This window comes from Schistocerca americana, chromosome X (assembly GCF_021461395.2).
Source record: "Schistocerca americana isolate TAMUIC-IGC-003095 chromosome X, iqSchAmer2.1, whole genome shotgun sequence".
NCBI lineage: Eukaryota > Metazoa > Arthropoda > Insecta > Orthoptera > Acrididae > Schistocerca > Schistocerca americana.
Window position 1 is genome coordinate 1,001,066,463 of NC_060130.1, and position 19,591 is coordinate 1,001,086,053.

Genomic DNA, 19,591 nt, shown 5'->3' on the forward strand with positions numbered 1-19,591 from the left:
TGGTAGTTCTTTTATTATTTTTGAATGTTGAACTTGCACAAGTGCTTTGTGTTATATTATTTAAATTCTTCAGTACAGTTTCAAATTGAAATTAATGACTACATAGCTTTATTACTGGTTGTCCATAAACAAATATGTTGAGGAAGTGCGTGGGGGGGGGGGGGTGTAAAATAAATTACTGCACAGGGGCACCACACACCCCAAATATGGCACTCCTTATAATTGTAGACAAGATGTACTACAGAACTACTGTTCTCTATCATTAAATTTATATGTAGTTAAATTTTAGAAAATATTTTGGTTTCAAACACAATGTAGCTTGAATTAATTGACCTTCTCTGTGGTAACCAGTATTGATTCAAAAAGCCTCTTGGGTGGTGGTAAGTGATGATCACATCATAGTGCTTGGCCAGCAATTGCTGAATACAGATTTATTGGATATGTGGTTCCTGGAGTATGTGGCCATTTAGTGTTGCCGATCTGGACTTAGTTTAAGAAGTACATGTGCTTCACCCACACCATTGGGGATAATTGTAGAATTTTGTGTGTCACAGAAAACATGAACCTTTACTTTACTACCTAGATCACGAGGAATATGGAAAAGACTATTAAAGAAAGAAAGCCTTCAAAGTCAGGAATATAGCAAAGATGGTAAGCCAAAACAGTTGTTAGCATACATCTGTAAAGAGCTCAGTAATGTAGGCTGTCATCCATTTGCATGAGCTAGTGCCTGTCCACATAGTGATGATTTTTGCAGACTACATACCAATGCATTTATTATTTCACACTTTCAAAAACCTCGATTTGGCACAATTTTTGTATGTCACTTCTTTATTGAAACATTACCAGTTTTAATCAAACAACAGACTGTCCTTGAGGACCTATATGTAGTGAAAAAGATCGTACTTAGAAACAGTGTGTTCAAAGTTCACAAACAAAAAACAATCATCATACAACCACCAAATATGCATTGTATAAGGATAACATTAATTACAGGTCATGTGACCAAACACAATATTTATATCAAAATCACCATTATCCTTTTACTGTATCAAAATTATAAAATGCAGGAAAGTAGTGGTATTACAAAACGCAAAATGCTGTCTGGTCAAAGCACAGGGCCAGTAGCATAATCTCTTGTATCCTGAAAAACAAAAAAAACAAAAACAAAAAAAATAAAAAAATCAAAGAATATTGAAGTCAAGCTGAAGATTCTACTTGTGCATAAATTGACACTTATACAAGGTGTGTCTGTGACATCAACAGTAATCAAAAAATTTGAAAAGCACAGCACAGGAAGCTATGAAGAAGGAGCTACAGACAAATAACTAATGTGAATACAAAAATTTAATTATTTACAAAGTGTGACACCTGACTCACTACAGAGCTATACTTGAGGATATGACATATGAAAATATATTTTGATAAACATGAACTTATAAACAGAACAATATTTCATTGTTAAAATAAAGGAACAAAAATCACAGTTTATTTCAGTCTCTGTCTGTGAGAGTATTAGTACATAAACATGTTGTACTGTGTGTCATATTTAATAACGAGTTAAATAACATCACTAAAAGTTCAGTAAACAGTGTATCAAGTTCATAACTTCATATTCTACATACATTGTATGAATCTCATGAATTATCTTGAACCAGCATTTGGTTTTAAAATAGATTGGAATTAAAGATGAAGAAATGTATAGTAGCTTACCATGTAATAAGAGTAAGAACCTTCATGAATGTACAAGCAAGATAGCTATTCCATCATCCTGACAGTTAAGAATAATATTTGAAAACCAGCTACCAACATGTCATAAATTCTTTATTATCCCAGACAGTTAAAGTATCAAAAACAGTTAGTGTGATACTATTTATGATTGCAAAGTATATGGAGTCTAGTAGAGATAGTACTGAAGTACGACACCTGTTATTGTTTGCTGTATTAGCACACAAAGAAAATGATTGAACATACCATATTGTCTTAAGGTTGACAGGATAATAGATTGTTCCACCTGTTCTCTAAAGTTCCCTGCTTGTTTGTGAAGGCATTCTGAAAGGATATAAACATCTACTATTTGCTTTGATTGAGCAATAAATTAACAGATATGAGTTAAACTTGAGCATGTTATGTGGATTAGTAGACTACCTCTTAGGGTAGTCTTACCTTGAGATACTAGAGTGGAATAATTTATACAAATCATAGAGGTTATTAAACACCTGTGGATTATTTTTTTGTCAGATTCCATTAAGAAATGTACATTAAAAACTATATAAGTTAATAATCGTTTGATAAACAGCCAACTTTCATGCAAATTTCCACATACAACTGATTGCCTACTGTGCATATATTGCAACAGCTAAAATACAGGTATTACAATTTGCTGTATTGATTCATAGGCAGATGCTTCTGTGATCTTGTGTATACATACTTACATTAATTAGAATTTATACTTATTTTTTGTGAATGTGATTTATTTTTATCTGTATTAGATCTGTAACTATTAATTTAATTAAATTATTTATGTAAAGTTTTATAAATGAATCTGTTACACATACTTAATATTGTTTGCCACAATGTATAATATACACAGGGGATACATTTGGCAGTTCAGTGTAGACTTCATAAAGATAACGGCAGCAGATTAGATAAGTAACATGCATATTTCTGACACTTTTTGTTACTGACAGTCCTTCATTGCATGGCTTGTAAATTTACTGAGTGTTTTCATTTATTGAATATCTCTTGCTCTGCTTTAAATAGGCTGTAGCTACTGAAAGAGATGTAGCATTATGATGATGATCATGAAGAGTAGCTATTCACTAGCTCTTTGATTTGTGTTTTATTCTGGTTGAAAATTTCAGTGTGTAATTTTTAATTTGCATCTATAGGCAACAAAGAATCCATTTTATTTGCATGTGGGCATGGAAATCTTACGAAGTCTCAACAATTATACACGTACAGAATGTGGTTATGCAACCATTCACAATGTTTTAGACAAGAGTCTTGAGGACCGGATGGAAAGTTTCTTTCTTAGTGAGACATGCAAATACTTGTATTTGGTGAGTAGTTTCTCTTCGTATTCTTTGTAAGTCTATGTACTAATAGAGTCAAATTTTTCAAGTTTCGTAGTGCTCAAATCTAACTAGAAGCATACAATTTTACCATTGACAGACCTAACCTCATAGACCTATGCAAGGAACAGTTGCTCTGTAGAAGCTGAGGGACTCTTCCATGGCTGTGAAAGGTCATTTATGTGCTATAATTCAGAAAAAGTGCTGCATTGTGATAATTAATTATAACTCAGCTTTAAAGGTATCCAACATTACCTCATATACACAACTATGTATTTCTTTCCTGTGTTTTCCATTGTTGTTCTTATTAGATCTGAGAAGTCAATGGATACTGCAATGCAAAATTTTGTTATTTGAAAGTTTTTCAGGCAAAACAGTAAGAATTTGATAGTATGTTTTTGATATACCGTAAAATGGCCAGTGCTGTAAACAATCATAGGCATCAACCCTTTTTTACAGTTAAGAATTGTCTGTGTTCAGATCATTCCCTGCTACTACCAAGTGAGTTACAGGATATAATATGTGGTACATAGTCTTAATTGTACTGTAGAATGTGTTAAAAGACCTGTTACAAGATTACTGATATCAGTATGGAAACTCTGTGAGAAATCTGGTTATATAATCCACAACAGTGGAGGCACACAAAATGGTTTAAAAGTCCTGCACAGGGTAAGAGAAGGTAAATTACTTTATACCCTGACAGAAGTGGAAATATTTTCTGCCAAGAAGAAGAGAGAACCTGAACCACTACTCAATAAACAGGACAACTGCAAAATTAGTGCCGGCCGCGGTGGTCTCGCGGTTCTAGGCGCACAGTCCGGAACCGCGCGACTGCTACGGTAGCTGGTTTGAATCCTGCCTCGGGCATGGATGTGTGTGATGTCCTTAGGTTAGTTAGGTTTAAGTAGTTCTAAGTTCTAGGGGACTGATGACCACAGCTGTTAAGTCCCATAATGCTCAGAGCCATTTGCAAAATTAGTAAGTTTTTATTCCACCTCCCAGAGTCTACTCAGTGAAAAGAATATGTTGGCCTTCAGGCTCAGTATCTAATCACAAGCAACAAAAAGAATGTCACATAGCAGCTTGCTAGGGGCATGCTGTCACTTTATCTCTGGGCAGTTGTGGATGCTGGAGTCAAACAAGCAAGTGCAGAAAGTATACATCCGTGCGTAGTAAGGAGTATCTTTTCATTCTGAAGCAGTCACAAGAATAGGAGGTGCACTTTATTGTTGATTAGCTGAGATTGATTTTTATTATGTTCTATGCACTTTTAACCTTACACGTCAATGCAGTGACTCATACAAACTCTTTGTAAAATCTCTGATTTTTTTGAAGTGGTGGCTTCACTGCTAGTTGTAAGTGATTCTATTAGTAGGTACCTTGTTTAGAGGTCACACATTAAAGTCACTAACCTAAGGTTTTGTCTTCTTGTAGGAATCTTGAAAATGGGTGTTTCATGTCTGAAACCATCTGTTCGTCAAATTTTGTTGCGCAAGTGAGTCTTCGTACAAACTATATTCTGACCACTTCCTATTGCTCTAACCACCCTTGCAAATATTACTGACCTAAAAGATGATTCCTAACAATTGCTGAAGGCATCACCTTACCATTACCTGCTTATTATGTGGAATTTGAACTTAACATACTATCCACTGTTGTTGTTATCTGTATTTTGTTGTTGTTCGCTTAATATAGCAGACTGCTTCATGACCATTTGGTACTGTTAACGTACATATGTAGTAAAAACAGAAAGTAAGTAAAATAAATGCTGGTATTACCTGAGACCGTATGAACATCTTCACTCTGTAAGCAACTGGATGTTTGTGATTTTGAGGCACCCTATTACTGGAGCACATCTTCCCCCAGAAGTAAATACAGACCATTTTATTTTAATTGAACTGGATACCTACTAGCAGAACCTTTTGTTTAACACTGGTAATAGCTGCACAGTGTGGCCTCACACGGTATGCAATCATCTGTGCAAACAACTACCTAAATTTTCTGTGACTTGTCAAAAGCATTCGATTTTGCAGCTCATAGTATTCTCTTAGATAAGCTACAATATTACATAGATCTCTTTGGTTTTCATCTTATTTAACTAAAAGGGTGCAGAGTGTCACAGTAAGAAACCCAGGGAATGTACCCTTTGAATTGTCATCTACATAATGGGAATAATCACTGCAGGTGTATTGCAGATACTGGTACACTGGGTCCCCTTCTGTTTTTGTTATATACGATTGATCTGCCATCAGATTTAAAAGAAGGTGAAATACCTATTTTTGTAAATGGTGCAAGTATTAGAAACAAGCCTAATGGAGGAACTGTTGTGCTTTGAAATGCAAATAAAATTTTCTCGAGGATTAATAACCCTATCTCTGCAAATGTGCTGTCACTGAACTTAGATAAAACACAGCATATGCAATTCTGTACTGCATAATGCCTGACCACACCATTAGAAATAATGCATGGGAGTAAATCAATAAATGAAGCAGAATATTCTAAATTCTTTATACTGAAAAGAACGTGATCTGGAAGCCCCATGTTGCAGATCTCAAAACTTCTAAGCTGTGCAACAATTGTGTTACAGATAATTACATATTTTAGAGATGAAACTGTCAAAAAGTTGATTTACTTCTATTTTCATTCACTTAATGTCTTACAACAGCATGTTTCTGGGTAACTTGTCATTGAGGAAACAAAATGTTTGTTGCTCAGAAATTTCTACTAAGAATAATGTGTGGTGTGTCCCTCCCTGCAGAACTTCTTATAACAGTTCAGCATACTAACAACAGTGTCACAGTACATTTACTCCCTTTTAAGTTCGTTGTCAGCAGTCAGTTACAGTTAGAAAACAATAGTAATATTAGTAAATATGATACTAGGAGAGAAATTACTTACCTTGTCGTTCACTTAGTTGTGGTGTAGCACAGAAAAGAGTAAGGTATTCAGCTGTAAAAGTCTTTGACCATGCACCCAGTGGTATAGGGATTTAGATAGATAATAGAATTAACTTCAAATGCAAACTGAAATTGTGTTTGGTTGACAATTTCAACTGCATGCTCAAATTTCAGAATCTATAGTGTGAGTGAGTGAATGGGAGGGAGGGAGACTCATGACTATCCCCCACATTAGAGCACAAATGGCTTTGCTGTGTCATCTATTACCATAATCCTAATACTCCATCCATGCCCACTGACCTGTGTTAAACAGTGCTCTACCACTCGCAGCAACCAGTATCGTCAATTGGAAAAGTTTAATCACATCCTCCAATATTTTTTAGTCTCCATCTCTTCAGCCCTGAAATGATAAATATCTTTTGCACTTCTCCCACAGTTTTATTCTGTCACCCACCCGTGTCCATTTATGTCATCCTTGCATCCAACACATGCGTGAAGGGAGAGTGATTATATATATATATATATATATATATATATTCTTGTGACTGTTCTTCGGACTTTTGAACATTTTCACTCTTTTCACTTTTTTCTTCTCCTCTCACCTTTTTTGGCTCTGTAAATTCTGGTCCCCATTTCGGGTTTCACCTCCACTTTCCAAATTTTACTGAATTGCGGGCCGTTTGGGGAAAGATGCTTTACTGTGGTGCATTACCTCTCACTGTGCACTATTATCTTTTGCACCTACCAATCAAGTGGATCTACCTCTACACCTGAAATCCAGTGCAGAGTCAGCCTGCCATGGTGGGGTTGCCATTTACCTTCCCGGTGACAACACAAGGATTGCACTGGTGATGCCTGAGCTATGATCTCCCTGTGTCAACCAAGGGGTACCAGGACTCTGGGCAACAGCTACTGTTCCAGGTGGCCTTTACTTGGCGGGGTGTTGCCCACAGGGAAAGTCTCTGATTGGAGTGAGTGGCATCGGGGTGGATGATTAGTGGTGGCCATGGCAACACAGCAATCTCATCAGTCAGGAACAGTGATTTTAATACAGAAGTTTACAATTCTATGGCATTTCCATCATCGGCCTTGCCTCAAGACAAGAGCCAGGCAAGGGTAAATCAGTTGGGGAAGGTTTCGGCAATAGAGATGATCAAAATGGATCTGTGCTGACCAAAACATTGCATGCCAACCGATCACTGGCACTTCAGATGTGTATCAAGTTAGGAGATAAATCAGTCACCTTTTCTCCTCATAACAAGCTCAATAGAATTGAAGGTGTTATCTTCCATCGGGCCCCAATGCTACAAACTGGTGAACTGTGTACTAATCTAGCATGGCGTGGAGTCCATTTTGTTCACCGCATCCAGAAGGAGCTCGAGGATAATGGAGTGGACACGCGGTTTTATCCCAGGCTTCAACAACAACATTTTACCGAGAAGTTTGTCACGGTTTGTAGGTATGCTGTCAGGAATTACCTCCCTTCTCCGATGAGATGTTTTAAGTGTTGACTGTTCGGACACATGTCATCCTGCTGTTCTAATGAGGCTACCTCTAGGTGGACAGGCATCCCGTGAGGGCTGTCCTTGTGACCAACCCCCTCAATGTGTCAGCTGTCCGGAACTGCACCCTCGTTGTTGACCACTGTGCTCATTCTTAAAGATGGAGTAGAAAGTTCGAGAGTATGAAACGGGTGGCCTCTTGTCTTACCAGGATGCAAGGAAAAAGTGTAAAAGACTTCATCCGCCTAATATGGTCTCTAATTTAGCAACTGTCATGTCACAGTCCACACCTCGCATGATGACGAGGTCTCGTATGACATCTAGCCCTGTCGTATTCCGGGGCCTGCCGCACAGTTGGTGGAGGGAACATCAGCTCCCTCATTGGTTCACACACAATTGGTGCGACTAGAGGTGCCTAGTCATCCTCTGGCGTCAGGGATGAGGACACATGTCAAGGTGCCACCCCACCCCCAACTCCTGCGCAAGACAAAGATTTGCAACCACTGGCAGCGGGACAAAGAAAAGTAGTCCTCTTCACTCCTGGAAGATAAAATGAGCAAAATCTTCACAGAAATCTAAGTCTCAGAAGAATAAGAAAGATAAGGTACTTTCTGAGGCTTCAGATGTTCCTCTCCCCAACCCTGCAGCGGTTGAGCCTATGCACATGGGTGACGGATCATGCATTCGTGGACCATGACCTGGTAGCGAAGTAATCACATCCATCTTTTCCATTTGGCACTTTCTCAACCCTGACACCAATGCTCATTCAATGGAGCTGTAACTGTAACAGCCACTATTGCCATTTGAACAAAGTCTGTCATTTAATGGCTACTTACTCCATAACTGGCATAGCGCTTCAGGAAACATTGTTTACGGCAATACACCTCCCTGCTCAGAAAAGCTACAAACCTTACTGTATCAATCATGTTAACATTGAGTGAGTATCTGGTGGTATCTGTGCCCTCATATGCTCTGATATTTTCAGTGAGCAATTACCCCTTACAACTGTGCTAGAGGCCATGACTGTTAGTGTTTACCTGTCAGTTCGGTTGACAATATGTAATGTTTATTTACCCACAGACACTTTCCAATAGTTAGTGGCATGGCTCCCTGTCCCCTTCCTCTTATTGGGGGACTAATGCCCATAATTATCTGTGGGGCAGCAGCACTATGTCTCACAGAGACCAAGTACTAGAACACCTTGTTTAGAATTGAATGTCTGTCTACTCAACATTCGAACTACAACCCATATTGGTGTGACCCACAGAACAATTTCCGCGCTGACCAGTTGCAGTTGTAGCGGCGCATCGAAAGCTAAGTACTAATGAATTGTTTGTGTATAGTGGTTTATTTAGGAACTTTAGTAGTCTTCAACCGGTGTTCTTGGTGTTTTCTGGTGAAATAATTTCAGAAGAACTTTTTGGGAACTGTTTTCAGCTTCGTTACTGTGTCATTAGACGTTTGATTCTCTTTCTGTATTAGTCTTTTGTTATATTCACATTTGTTGTTTATTAATACTGTTAATAATAGTAGTTACTTCCCTTGTAGAGTAAGTTTGTGAGTATTGTAGCCAGGTTTTTAACATTTTCTTATTGTAGTAGCGGAACTTAGAAAAAGTAAAATTTTACCATGAGTGAGAAGTGTGGGCTTTGCCGTAGGTTCGTGAGTAGTGGATTGCGGTGTGAGACTTGTTCGAAGTATTTTCACTGGGGGGAATGCAGTGGGGAAGCCAGTGGGCATTCTGGTGAGATCCTCTCCTGGAACTGCAGGTTATGTAGCAAGAGTTAGTTGATAGAGGAGCAGGAGCGTAAGATCTGTGCCCTTCAGGTGCAGTTGAAAAACGCACAGGAGGAGCTAGATAGGATGAGGAGGGAGAAGGGGGTTGGGGAATGGGAGCTGGCTGTTGGCAAGAGATCTGCTAGGAGAAGAAGATTTTCAGATAGTTTTACTATTGGTGTTTACAATAGATATGACCAACTGTCAGAGTCTAGTGGAGAGGAATCTCTAGTAGCTGTAGATGTAGGAAGTATGCAGCAGACCTCAGTAGTTACTGTGCCTAGAACAGTTGCAAAGTCGAAGAGGAAGAAGAAGGTTCTGCTGTTAGGTAGTTCTCATGGCAGAGGTGTAGGCCAGCAGTTGCAGGAAGTGCTGGGGAGTGAGTACCAGGTCACCAGCATTGTGAAGCCTAATGCAGGGTTGGCTCAGGTGACTGTTAACATAGGGGGGTTATGTAGGGATTTTACTAAAGAGGATCAGGTAGTGATTGTGGGTGGGGCTGGTAATAGTATTGATAGGGATGGAGAGTATAACATAGATGGTGACCTGGAAAAGATAGCCACTCAGACTGGCAACACGAATGTGCATTTCGTGGAACTGTTTCAGCGTCACGATCGGCCTCATCTTAATACAGCCGTCAGGCGTAATAACATGAGACTTGGGGGTGCGCTGATGACAGAAAGCATGGGTCACATTTCAGTGGTGTCGGTGGAGTCTATCAGCAGGATGGGTTTCACTAGACATGGGCTGCACCTCAACAGGTATGGGAAGGGGAGGTTGGCAAAGCTTATAGGTGACAGCATAGGTGGGGATGGTGGGATCACTCATGGGAAAATTCCTGCAGTAGTGGGTGTTAGAGCTGCACCTTTTTTAGATTGAAATCAGCTGATAGGTATTCCTGCTTAAGGGAAGTCTCTCTAACAAAGGAACCACTTTTGACAAAGCTTAGGTATCCGAGTAATGAGGGAATTAGTATATTTCATCAAAATATACAAGGTATTAGAGATAATGCTAGTGAACTGCTTATAGATGTTGACTCTGAAATTATTGGTATATCTGAACACTTCTTAAATAAGGAGATAATTCAGAGGCTTCCTTTACCAGGATACAGGTTGGCTGGCAACTTTTCGAGGAGCTCTTTGCGGTGTGGGGGAGTAGCCATGTATGTGAAAAATGGCATCCCATTTGAGTCAATTGATGTTTCAAAGTACTGCACTGAAAAGGTGTTTGAATGTTGTGCAGGTGTGGTTAAATTTAATGGAGCTAAACTTCTAACTGTTGTCATTTATAGCTCCCAGACTCCGATTTCACAACATTTTTGCTAAAGCTAGAGGAGGTTCTTTGTACCCTTTATAGGAAATACAAAAAGTTAGTTATATGTGGTGACTTCAATATTAATTGTATAAGTGATTGTGCAAGGAAGAGGATGCTGGTAGACCTCCTTAATTCATATAATCTTATGCAAACCGTATTCTTTCCAACGAGAGTGCAAGGGAACAGTAGAACAACCATAGACAACATTTTTGTTCATTCCTCATTATTAGAAGGGCATTCTGTTAGCAAAAAGGTGAATGGCCTTTCAGATCATGATGCACTAATTTTAACTCTAAAAGATTTTTGTGCTGCAACACATGTTAAATAAAGTCATCAGCTGTTTAGGAAAGCTGATCCAGTTGCTGTAGAGACCTTTGTAAACCTTATCAAGGAACAAGATTGGCAAGATGTTTATAGCGCTGATACAGTAGACGATAAATATAATGCTTTTCTCAGGACTTTTCTCGTGCTCTGTGAAAGTTGCTTTCCGTTAGAACGTTCAAAACAGGGTACTGGCACAAACAGGCAGCCTGGGTGGCTGACTAGAGGGATAAGAATATCTTGTAGAACAAAGTGGCAATTATATCAAAACGTTAGAAACAGTTAAAATCTAAATGCAGCAGCCCATTACAAACAGTATTGTAAGATGCTTAAAAATGTTATTAGGAAGGCAAAAAGTATGTGGTATGCAGATAGAATAGCTAAGTCTCAGGATAAAATTAAAACCATATGGTCAGTCGTAAAGGAAGTGGCTGGTCTGCAGAGACAGGTCGAGGATATAGAATCAGTGCGTAGTGGGAATGTCCGTGTTACTGATAAGTCGCATATATGTACAGTATTTAATAATCACTTTCTGAACATAGCAGGTGAACTAAATAGAAACCTAGTCCCAACAGGGAATCATATAGTGCTCTTAGAAAAAAGTGTTCCGAGACTGTTACCTGAAATGCTCCTCCATGATACTGACAAGAGGGAGATTGAGTTAATAATTAAATCACTAAAGACCAAGAACTCTCATGGATATGATGGGGTATCTAGCAGAATACTGAAGTATTGTTCTATGTATGTTAGCTCAGTACTTAGCCATATCTGTAACTTTTCGTTTAGGAGTGGTCGGTTTCCTGACCGATTAAAGTACTCGGTAGTGAAGCCACTTTATAAAAAGGGAGACATTGATAATGTTGACAAGTTTAGACCTATTTCTATGCCATCGGTGTTTGCTAAAGTTATCGAGAAGGTTGTATATACAAGGTTACTGGAGCATTTAAATTCACATAATTTGCTGTCAAATGTTCAGTTTGGTTTTAGAAATGGTTTAACAACTGAAAATGCTATATTCTTTTTTTTTTCTGTGAGGTTTCGGACAGATTAAATAAAAGGTTGTGAACGCTAGGTGTTTTCTTTGATTTAACGAAGGCTTTTGACTGTGTTGACCACAAAATATTACTGCAGAAGCTGGACCATTATGGAGTAAGGGGAGTAGCTTACAATTGGTTCTCCTCTTACTTTAAGAACAGAAAGCAATATTGAGAGTGGTAGTGATATTCAGTCCCAATGGGCCACCGTTAAGTGGGGCGTTCCCCAAGGGTCGGTGCTGGGGCCACTGCTGTTTCTTATTTATGTAAATGATATGCCTTCTAGTATTACAGGTGATTCAAAAATATTTCTGTTTGCTGATGACACCAGCTTGTTAGTGAAGGATCTTGTGTGTAATATTGAAACAGTATCAAATAATGTAGTTCATGAAGTAAGTTCGTGGCTTGTGGAAAATAATTTTATGCTAAATCACAATAAGACTCAGTTTTTACAGTTTCTAACTCACAATTCAACAAGAACCGATATTTTGATCAGACAGAATGGGCATATTATAAGCGAGACAGAACAGTTAAAGTTCCTAGGCGTTCGGATAGATAGTAAGCTGTTGTGGAAAGCCCATGTCCGGGATCTTGTTCAGAAACTAAATGCTACTTTATTTACCATTAGAACAGTATCTGAAATAAGTGACACTTCAACACAAAAAGTAGTCTACTTCGCATATTTTCATATGCTTATGTTGTATGGTATTATTTTTTGGGGTAATCCTTCTGATTCAAAAAGGGTATTTTTGGCTCAAAAACTGGCTGTTCGAGCTATATGTGGTGTAAGTTCGAGAACCTCTTGTCGACCCCTGTTCAATAGTCTGGGAATTCTGACATTTCCCTCACAGTATATATTTTCTTTAATGTCGTTTGTTGTTAGCAATATTAGCCTATTCCAAAGAGTTAGCAGCTTTCACTCAGTTAATACTAGGCAGAAATCCAATCTGCATGTGGAATGCACTTCCTTGACTCTTGTGCAGAAAGGAGTGCAGTATTCTGCTGCATCCATTTTCAATAAGCTAACACAAGAACTCAAAAATCTTAGCAGTAGCCCAAACTCTTTTAAGTCAAAACTGAAGAGTTTCCTCATGGCTCACTCCTTCTATTCTGTCGAGGAGCTCCTGGAAGAGCTAAAAAATTAAGCAAATTCCAGTGTTACAGTGTTGATTTTCTTTATTTAAACTTACGACTTGTCACCTGAATATGTTTTTTTTATATTTCATTTTATCTGTTTCTAATATCGTGTTACGATGTCATGTATTGACTCATTCCATGACCATGGAGACTTCCCCTTAATTTGGTCCCACGGAACAATAAATAAAAAACATTTTCAGCTATTGATCATGCAGTTTGTAGCCTGGGTATCTTACACCTCATTTAGTGGCGTGTCCGTGGCTATCTGTGTGACAACCACCATTTTCCTATTATTATCTCCCTCTCCACTCTGACACACAGAACATGCTCTATGTTGGTTGCTTAAGAAAGGTGAGTGGCAAGCTTTGTCCTTCAGTCAGTTCTGCAACCAGTCATGTACAGATATTGACAAATTGGTACAGGATGCTATTGATACTATTACTCATGTGCAGCAGCCAAGATACCTTACTCTTCAGGCTCGTGCTGGTGCGATGGTGGTCTGAAGGCATAGCCACAGCTATCAGGGAACACTGCAGGGCACTTCAACGGCACAAGCAGCATCCTTCTATGGATAATTTAATATCTTTGAAGAGGCTCTGGGCGAAAGCACAATTTTAATAAAGAAAAGGAAGGAGTAGTGTTAGGAGGAATAGGTATCATGTAGGCAGTCCCACACCCCCTCATCCCAAGTATGGAATAAACTCCGCGACATTTGCGGCCATCCGCCACCTATGGTGGTCCCCGGCATACTTGTCAATGGTAACATCTGCAGTGATCCATGGTATTTACCAAATATTTTGTGGCAAACTTCATTGAAGTGTCCACTTGCAGTAATTTCCATCCTCATTTCCTGACACGGAAACCCCTTGTTGAGTGCCATCCACTAGGTTTCTATACACACAGCTCTCTATCATATAATGTCCCTTTTAATGAATGGGAGCGTCACCGTGCTTTGGCAGTGTGTTGAGATACAGCCCCACAGCCTGACAAAATCTACAACCAAATGTTCAAACATCTTGGTGCCGACAGCGTGAAACACATCCTCAGGCTTTTTAATCGTATCTGGCGGAAGGGAATATTTCCCTCTCAATGGTGGGAAGGTATTATTATTCCTGTCCTGAAACTGGGAAAGGACCCACGTATTTTAACTAACTGCCAGCCAATCTCTCTGTTGAAGGGGCTGTGTAAGCTATTCAAACAAATGGATCATCCGCCGTCCTTGTTGGTGCCTTGAAGCCGGAGGGTATATATCAAGATTCCAAAGTGGCTTTTGGGCTTTCCAGTCCACAACAGATTACATGGTTCATGAATTTGCAGTGCGCACTGCATGAATGGGGTTTGCTATTGTCATCAATGGTATTGTAAGTGGGTGATCTTTGCCTGTACTATGCCTCCGCATCAATGCGGACTGCTGAGTGCCAACTTCAGGGAGCTGTCTGAGGAGTCCATTGGTGGGCTCTGAATCGTGGCCATCAATTTTCATCTGCTAAATCATGAGGTATGCATTTTTGTCAATTTTGGACTGTGCACCCACACCCAGAGATTGATCTTGGTGACCAGTTACTTGAAGTCATTGAAACTTTCCAATTTTTAGGTATTTTATGTGACAGCAAGCTAACTTGGCTGCCACATGTCTGGCGGTTCAAAGCAGCTTAGTCACTCCTCATGAGGCATGGACAGCACAGTTATTCTGAGATTTTACAAAGCACTGATTTTATCCCACTTGGACCATAGATGTGTTGCCTATGTGTCGGCAGCACCATCTGTACTAAGCTTGCTGGACCCTGATTGCCACACCGACATGCGGTTGGCAACAGGGGCCTTCCATACAAGCCCTGTTGACAGCCTCCTGGCGAAAGCCGGTATCCCACCACTGCGAGTTAGACAACAGCTTCTTCTGGCAAGTTACACAGTCACAGACTGCCAGATGCCTACCCACCCATGTGACTCAACTCTGTTCCACAACCAACAGTTCAGACTGTTTGCGTATTGCCCAAAACTGGCTAGACCAACAGGTATCAGACTCGATATTCTAGTGAAGGACCTCCAACAGCCTTCCAGTATTAGAGGTGGTTGTGGTGGGAAGAGCCTCCCTCTGTGGCGGGTACCACCTCCCCCTTCCCCCCCCCCCCCCTCCCTGAAGCTACTACCTCAGGTTAGTTTCTTCCCCCGTCACCTTGTTGTACCCTTAGACCCTCTTGTACAAGATGCTGTCCGGGTTATCTGTATTTTCTTTTACCTATCGTGTAACAACCACTGTAATGCCCTTTTTAAACTCTTTGACTTCCTTATATGGTTTGAGCAGCCAAGGCCTCATTTTTTTACCACTTCAGTGTTTCTCTCATAAGGCGGGACTGATAATCCAGTAGTCCAGTCCCTTTAAACACATCATCATCATCATCATCATCATCATCATCATCCCGCCACTGGGGATAAAGACAGACCCACAAAACCTCTCATTGTGTGCAAACAAAAAAAACCTGTTATCCTGTTTGTTAACAATGATGTTCAAAAACCTTTCATAAAGTCTTTAAACATTTTTTTTTTTACTGCAGTTACTGATACAGTATCTGTTACGTGCCTGTAACATTATTATACGTCAAAGTGTTTGTAGAAACTTTATTGTTTTATTTTCAATATGGAAATGAAGATTCTGTTCGATCACACCTACGTGATTTACTGTACTTCCCTATGCCATCCACAACTTGTATATTCCATGTATGTGCCATGAGGGTTTTCATTTCTGGCTTTACATAAAATCTCATTTTGTGTCAATTACCTCATAATTGGCAGCCATTGTTTTATAGTTGATACTTAAAAAATATTTGAAGGTGATTGTTATCTTCAGCAGCACATACAGTCAGGGTTATCAGTTTGAAGAAAGCAAGAACAAGTTATGGATATTGAATAGTAGCCCGTGTACCCAGACAATAAGTTCCAAGTAGTTTTGTACCTTCCAGGTTGCAATGTAGTTCCCTGTATTATCTGTCAATGTTAAAAACTACTAAAAATTAGAATGAAGAAAGTATTTGTATGTATCTAAATTTTACCTGCCTCATACCAAAATGATACACACAAATCCCATTCAAATTGTACTCTCCCAGTGAAGTACATTGTACTGACATGGTAGCATTAATATCTTTGGTGATTAATAAACAGTTTTTCAATGAGTGTGCATTTTATTTTATAAAAATTGGTCCTTAAATCTGTGCATCTATCTCCTTTCATAAGTGCTATCTCAGATTCTGGGTACACTATTTGTCATCTTAATTTCAGTAATAGCATTTGATCTTCTTAAGTTTCAATGGGATGCTCACTCAAACAAGATGTGTGCCTGGAAGGATGATGGTGCATCTTGGAACTGCTCAAAGTGCAGTATGCTCACTAACATCTTTGCTCCTTTATGCTGTGTCACCACCACCACCACCATTGCCCCCTTCTCTTGGGAAGAGAATAATATGGACTAGAAGCTGATATGCTTTGCATCAATTTTTCTTGCACTTTGAGTGCCAGAATAAATCCTTCTAATCCTTTCTGAAGTACTAGAAGGCACAGTGCTGCTTTCATTATCCTTCTGCTTGGATAGGCACTGTTGTTTATTATTACTATTATTATTATTATTATTATTATTATTAGAACATGCAACTTTTAAAGCAAATAATGTTTACTTCTTTTTACAGCTATTTGATACAGATAACCATGTAAATAAACATTCAAATCACTACTTGTTCAGCACAGAAGGCCATTTGTTTCCAATCCATTCTAGTTTCCGTAAAAAACCATGGATTGCATCAGAAAATTCTCAGCAAGAGGAGACATCACCAGCTTATAAAGCCTCAGTAAGTATCACAGTCTTACAAATGAATATAATTACATAACATTTTAAAACTTGCTGAATTTTACTATACTATCAAGTGAATTGTGAATAATCACAGCAATTTGTGCAGAGAATTGACAATTCCAACATTTCGTTGTACATTTTGTATTCAGCTTTAGTAGATGTGTATTGTGCTTTCAGGAGAATTCCTCCTCCTGCTCCCTGTCCTTCACCCATAACTGCTGCTCAATAAGTTACCACTACTCACTCCAGGCGGGCCACAGTGTGGGGAGATTTTCTGTGTGTGTAGTAGTACTGTAAATATACAAACACTTTAAAAGGACATACAGCAATTTGTGTTTCATGTATCACAGTAACTGCAAATTCAGACAAAAACTATAAAAACGATCGTAAATTTCATAGGTGAAGCAGCGTAAATTTCATAGGTGAAGCAGACCACAGTTTCGTGACAGTTTTTACTGTTGAGGTGTTACTCTGTTCAGATGGTTATGAATTTTCAGCTAAAATTTATTCTTTTATTGTCCCAGTGAGGAAAGAATGTGTGAGAGTTTGATTCCTGTGGTTCTTTTACACAGTATCCAAGTTGAGGAGTAAGCACTGAAATTCTTCAAGAACAGTGTGTAGTCTTACCAAGTGTGGTGGTGCATTTGTGGGAGGAGTGAGCAGAAATCCACATCCAGTTGTTGTTTTTCACGTTTTCTGTAGTTTTCCTTGATAAGTTTAGGCAAATGCCGTGATGATTTCTCTGAAACGGAACCCTCCCTTGGGTTCAAAGATGAATTTCCTACCAAAATCAAAGATACATCAGCCACAATATTTTCAGAGAATCCTAGTGCTCACAGAACAGTTACAGAAAAGTTAATATGACATTAGTAAACTGCAGGAGCATCCGAGGAAAGGTCCTAGAATTAGTATCACCTGCGAAGACTATAATGTCCAGATAGTATTAAGAACAGGAAGTTGGTTGAAAGCAAAAATGGAGAGCAACAAAATCCTAAGTTCAGATTGGAATATTTACCATGAGAAAAGGTTAGTCACCAGTGGTGGCGGTGTATTTATTCCAGTAAAGAATTCAATAATATATAGCAAGGTCGTCATGGTTTCTGCATGTGAATTAATCTGGGTGGACTCGAGCATCGGAGGTCAGTCAAAAATGGTAATCGGATGCTTTTATAGACACCCTGGCTTAGGAGCTGTAATGGAAGTGTGCTTCAGAAAGAACGTGCAGAATATCATTACTAACTTTCCTGATTATGCTGTTGTAATAGGGGAGAAGAAATAAAAACTTTGAGGTTTGTCAATGACATTGTAATTCTGGCAGACACAGCAAAGGGCCTGGGAGAGCAGTTGAATTGGACAGTGTCTTGAAAGGAGGATATAAGAGGAACATTAACAAAAGCAAAATGAGGATAATGGAATGTAGTCTCATTAAATTAGGTGACGCTGAGGAAATTAGATTAGGAAATGAGACACTTAAAGTAGCAGATGAGTTTCGCGGGACAAAATAACTGATGGTGGTCGAAGTAGAGAGGATATAAGATGTAGATCGGCAATGGCAAGGAAAGCGATTCTGAAGAAGAGAAATTTGTTAAGATCGAGTATAGATTTAAGTGTCAGGAAGTCTTTCCTGAAAGTATTTGTATGGAGTGTAGCCATGTAGGGAAGTGAAACATGAATGATAAATAGTTTAGACAAGAAGATAATAGCTTTCAAAATGTGGTGCTACAGAAGAGAGGTGAAGATTAGATGGGTAGATCATGTAACTAATGAGAAGGTACTGAATAGAATTGGAGAGAAGAGGAATTTGTGGCACAACTTGACTAGAAGAAGGGATCGGTTGGTAGGACATGTTCTGAGGCATCAAGGGATCACCAATTCACACAAACCAAAAGAAGTTTTGCATCACCCCGGTTCTGAGAGTGCAGGAACCTGTACAGAAAATTGGAATAGAGATCAACATAAACATCATTTCCACCCTTTTTATTGCTCATGAAAACACACATTGCATGTTTTACCACCATACAGTGAGGCTTTGAGGGGGTGTTCTAGATTGCTGTACACACCAGTACCTCTAATACCCAGTGACATGTCCTCTTGCATTGATGCATGCCTGTATTTGTCATGGCATACTATCCACAAGTTCATCAAGGCACTTCTCGCGTCTGTTGGCCATCGTAATTTAATATATTATTATTGTTGTTATATTTTTTGATTGTTGCCGACTTACGTGGTGGGCCTTGATAAAAATGATATTTCATTCAATTTTGATTTACGATTGAATGCTTTTGTGAAGTTCTCCTTTTTAACAATATTAATCTTAAATTACTTGTTACGTTAATGAATGTTAGACTCGCTGAATCTTAAAACATGAGCATATAAGCTGAACAATGTGATAAACTTTTCATATTAATTTCCTCGGCTAGTCACATCACTTTAAAGCAAAAGATCTTTAGTTATTAATTACAATTGCGGCCCACACATGCGCGAGAGTATTTTTTCTTACCTCCGTTAACCATTGCCTCATAGTCGGAGTCCTGGCTCTGGCTGTCGGCTATGGTACTGAAAATAAGAATCTTAAAGCTACGTATTTCTGCAACTACGTGCGGCTGTGGAGAAAAATTAATATTATGTTAACTGCGGGCGAGTTTTTCGCTTCCGCTAATTTTCCATAAGTTAATATCGCCACGTAATGGCGTCA

At 39.0% G+C, this 19,591-nt stretch overlaps 1 protein-coding gene and 1 long non-coding RNA gene across 4 annotated transcripts in view; one reads left to right on the plus strand and one right to left on the minus strand.

Moving 5' to 3' along the window:
• The window catches only part of LOC124554772 (ER degradation-enhancing alpha-mannosidase-like protein 1), a 206,606-nt gene that overhangs the window by 176,709 nt on the left and 10,306 nt on the right, over positions 1-19,591 (plus strand). For both annotated transcript variants that reach the window (XM_047128419.1, XM_047128418.1), the window contains exons 8-9: positions 2,892-3,062; positions 16,736-16,894. In XM_047128419.1, the coding sequence (XP_046984375.1) occupies positions 2,892-3,062; positions 16,736-16,894 (330 nt within the window). The remainder of the gene's footprint in view (positions 1-2,891; positions 3,063-16,735; positions 16,895-19,591) is intronic.
• LOC124554775 overlaps positions 855-19,591 on the minus strand; it is a 47,791-nt gene continuing 29,054 nt past the window's right edge. The window contains exon 3 of one of the 2 annotated variants that reach the window (XR_006968443.1): positions 855-1,144. This is a non-coding gene — a long non-coding RNA (uncharacterized LOC124554775). Of the gene's footprint in view, positions 1,145-1,902; positions 2,053-19,591 lie in introns of those variants that run through there. The other variant, XR_006968444.1, reaches the window with a different exon arrangement.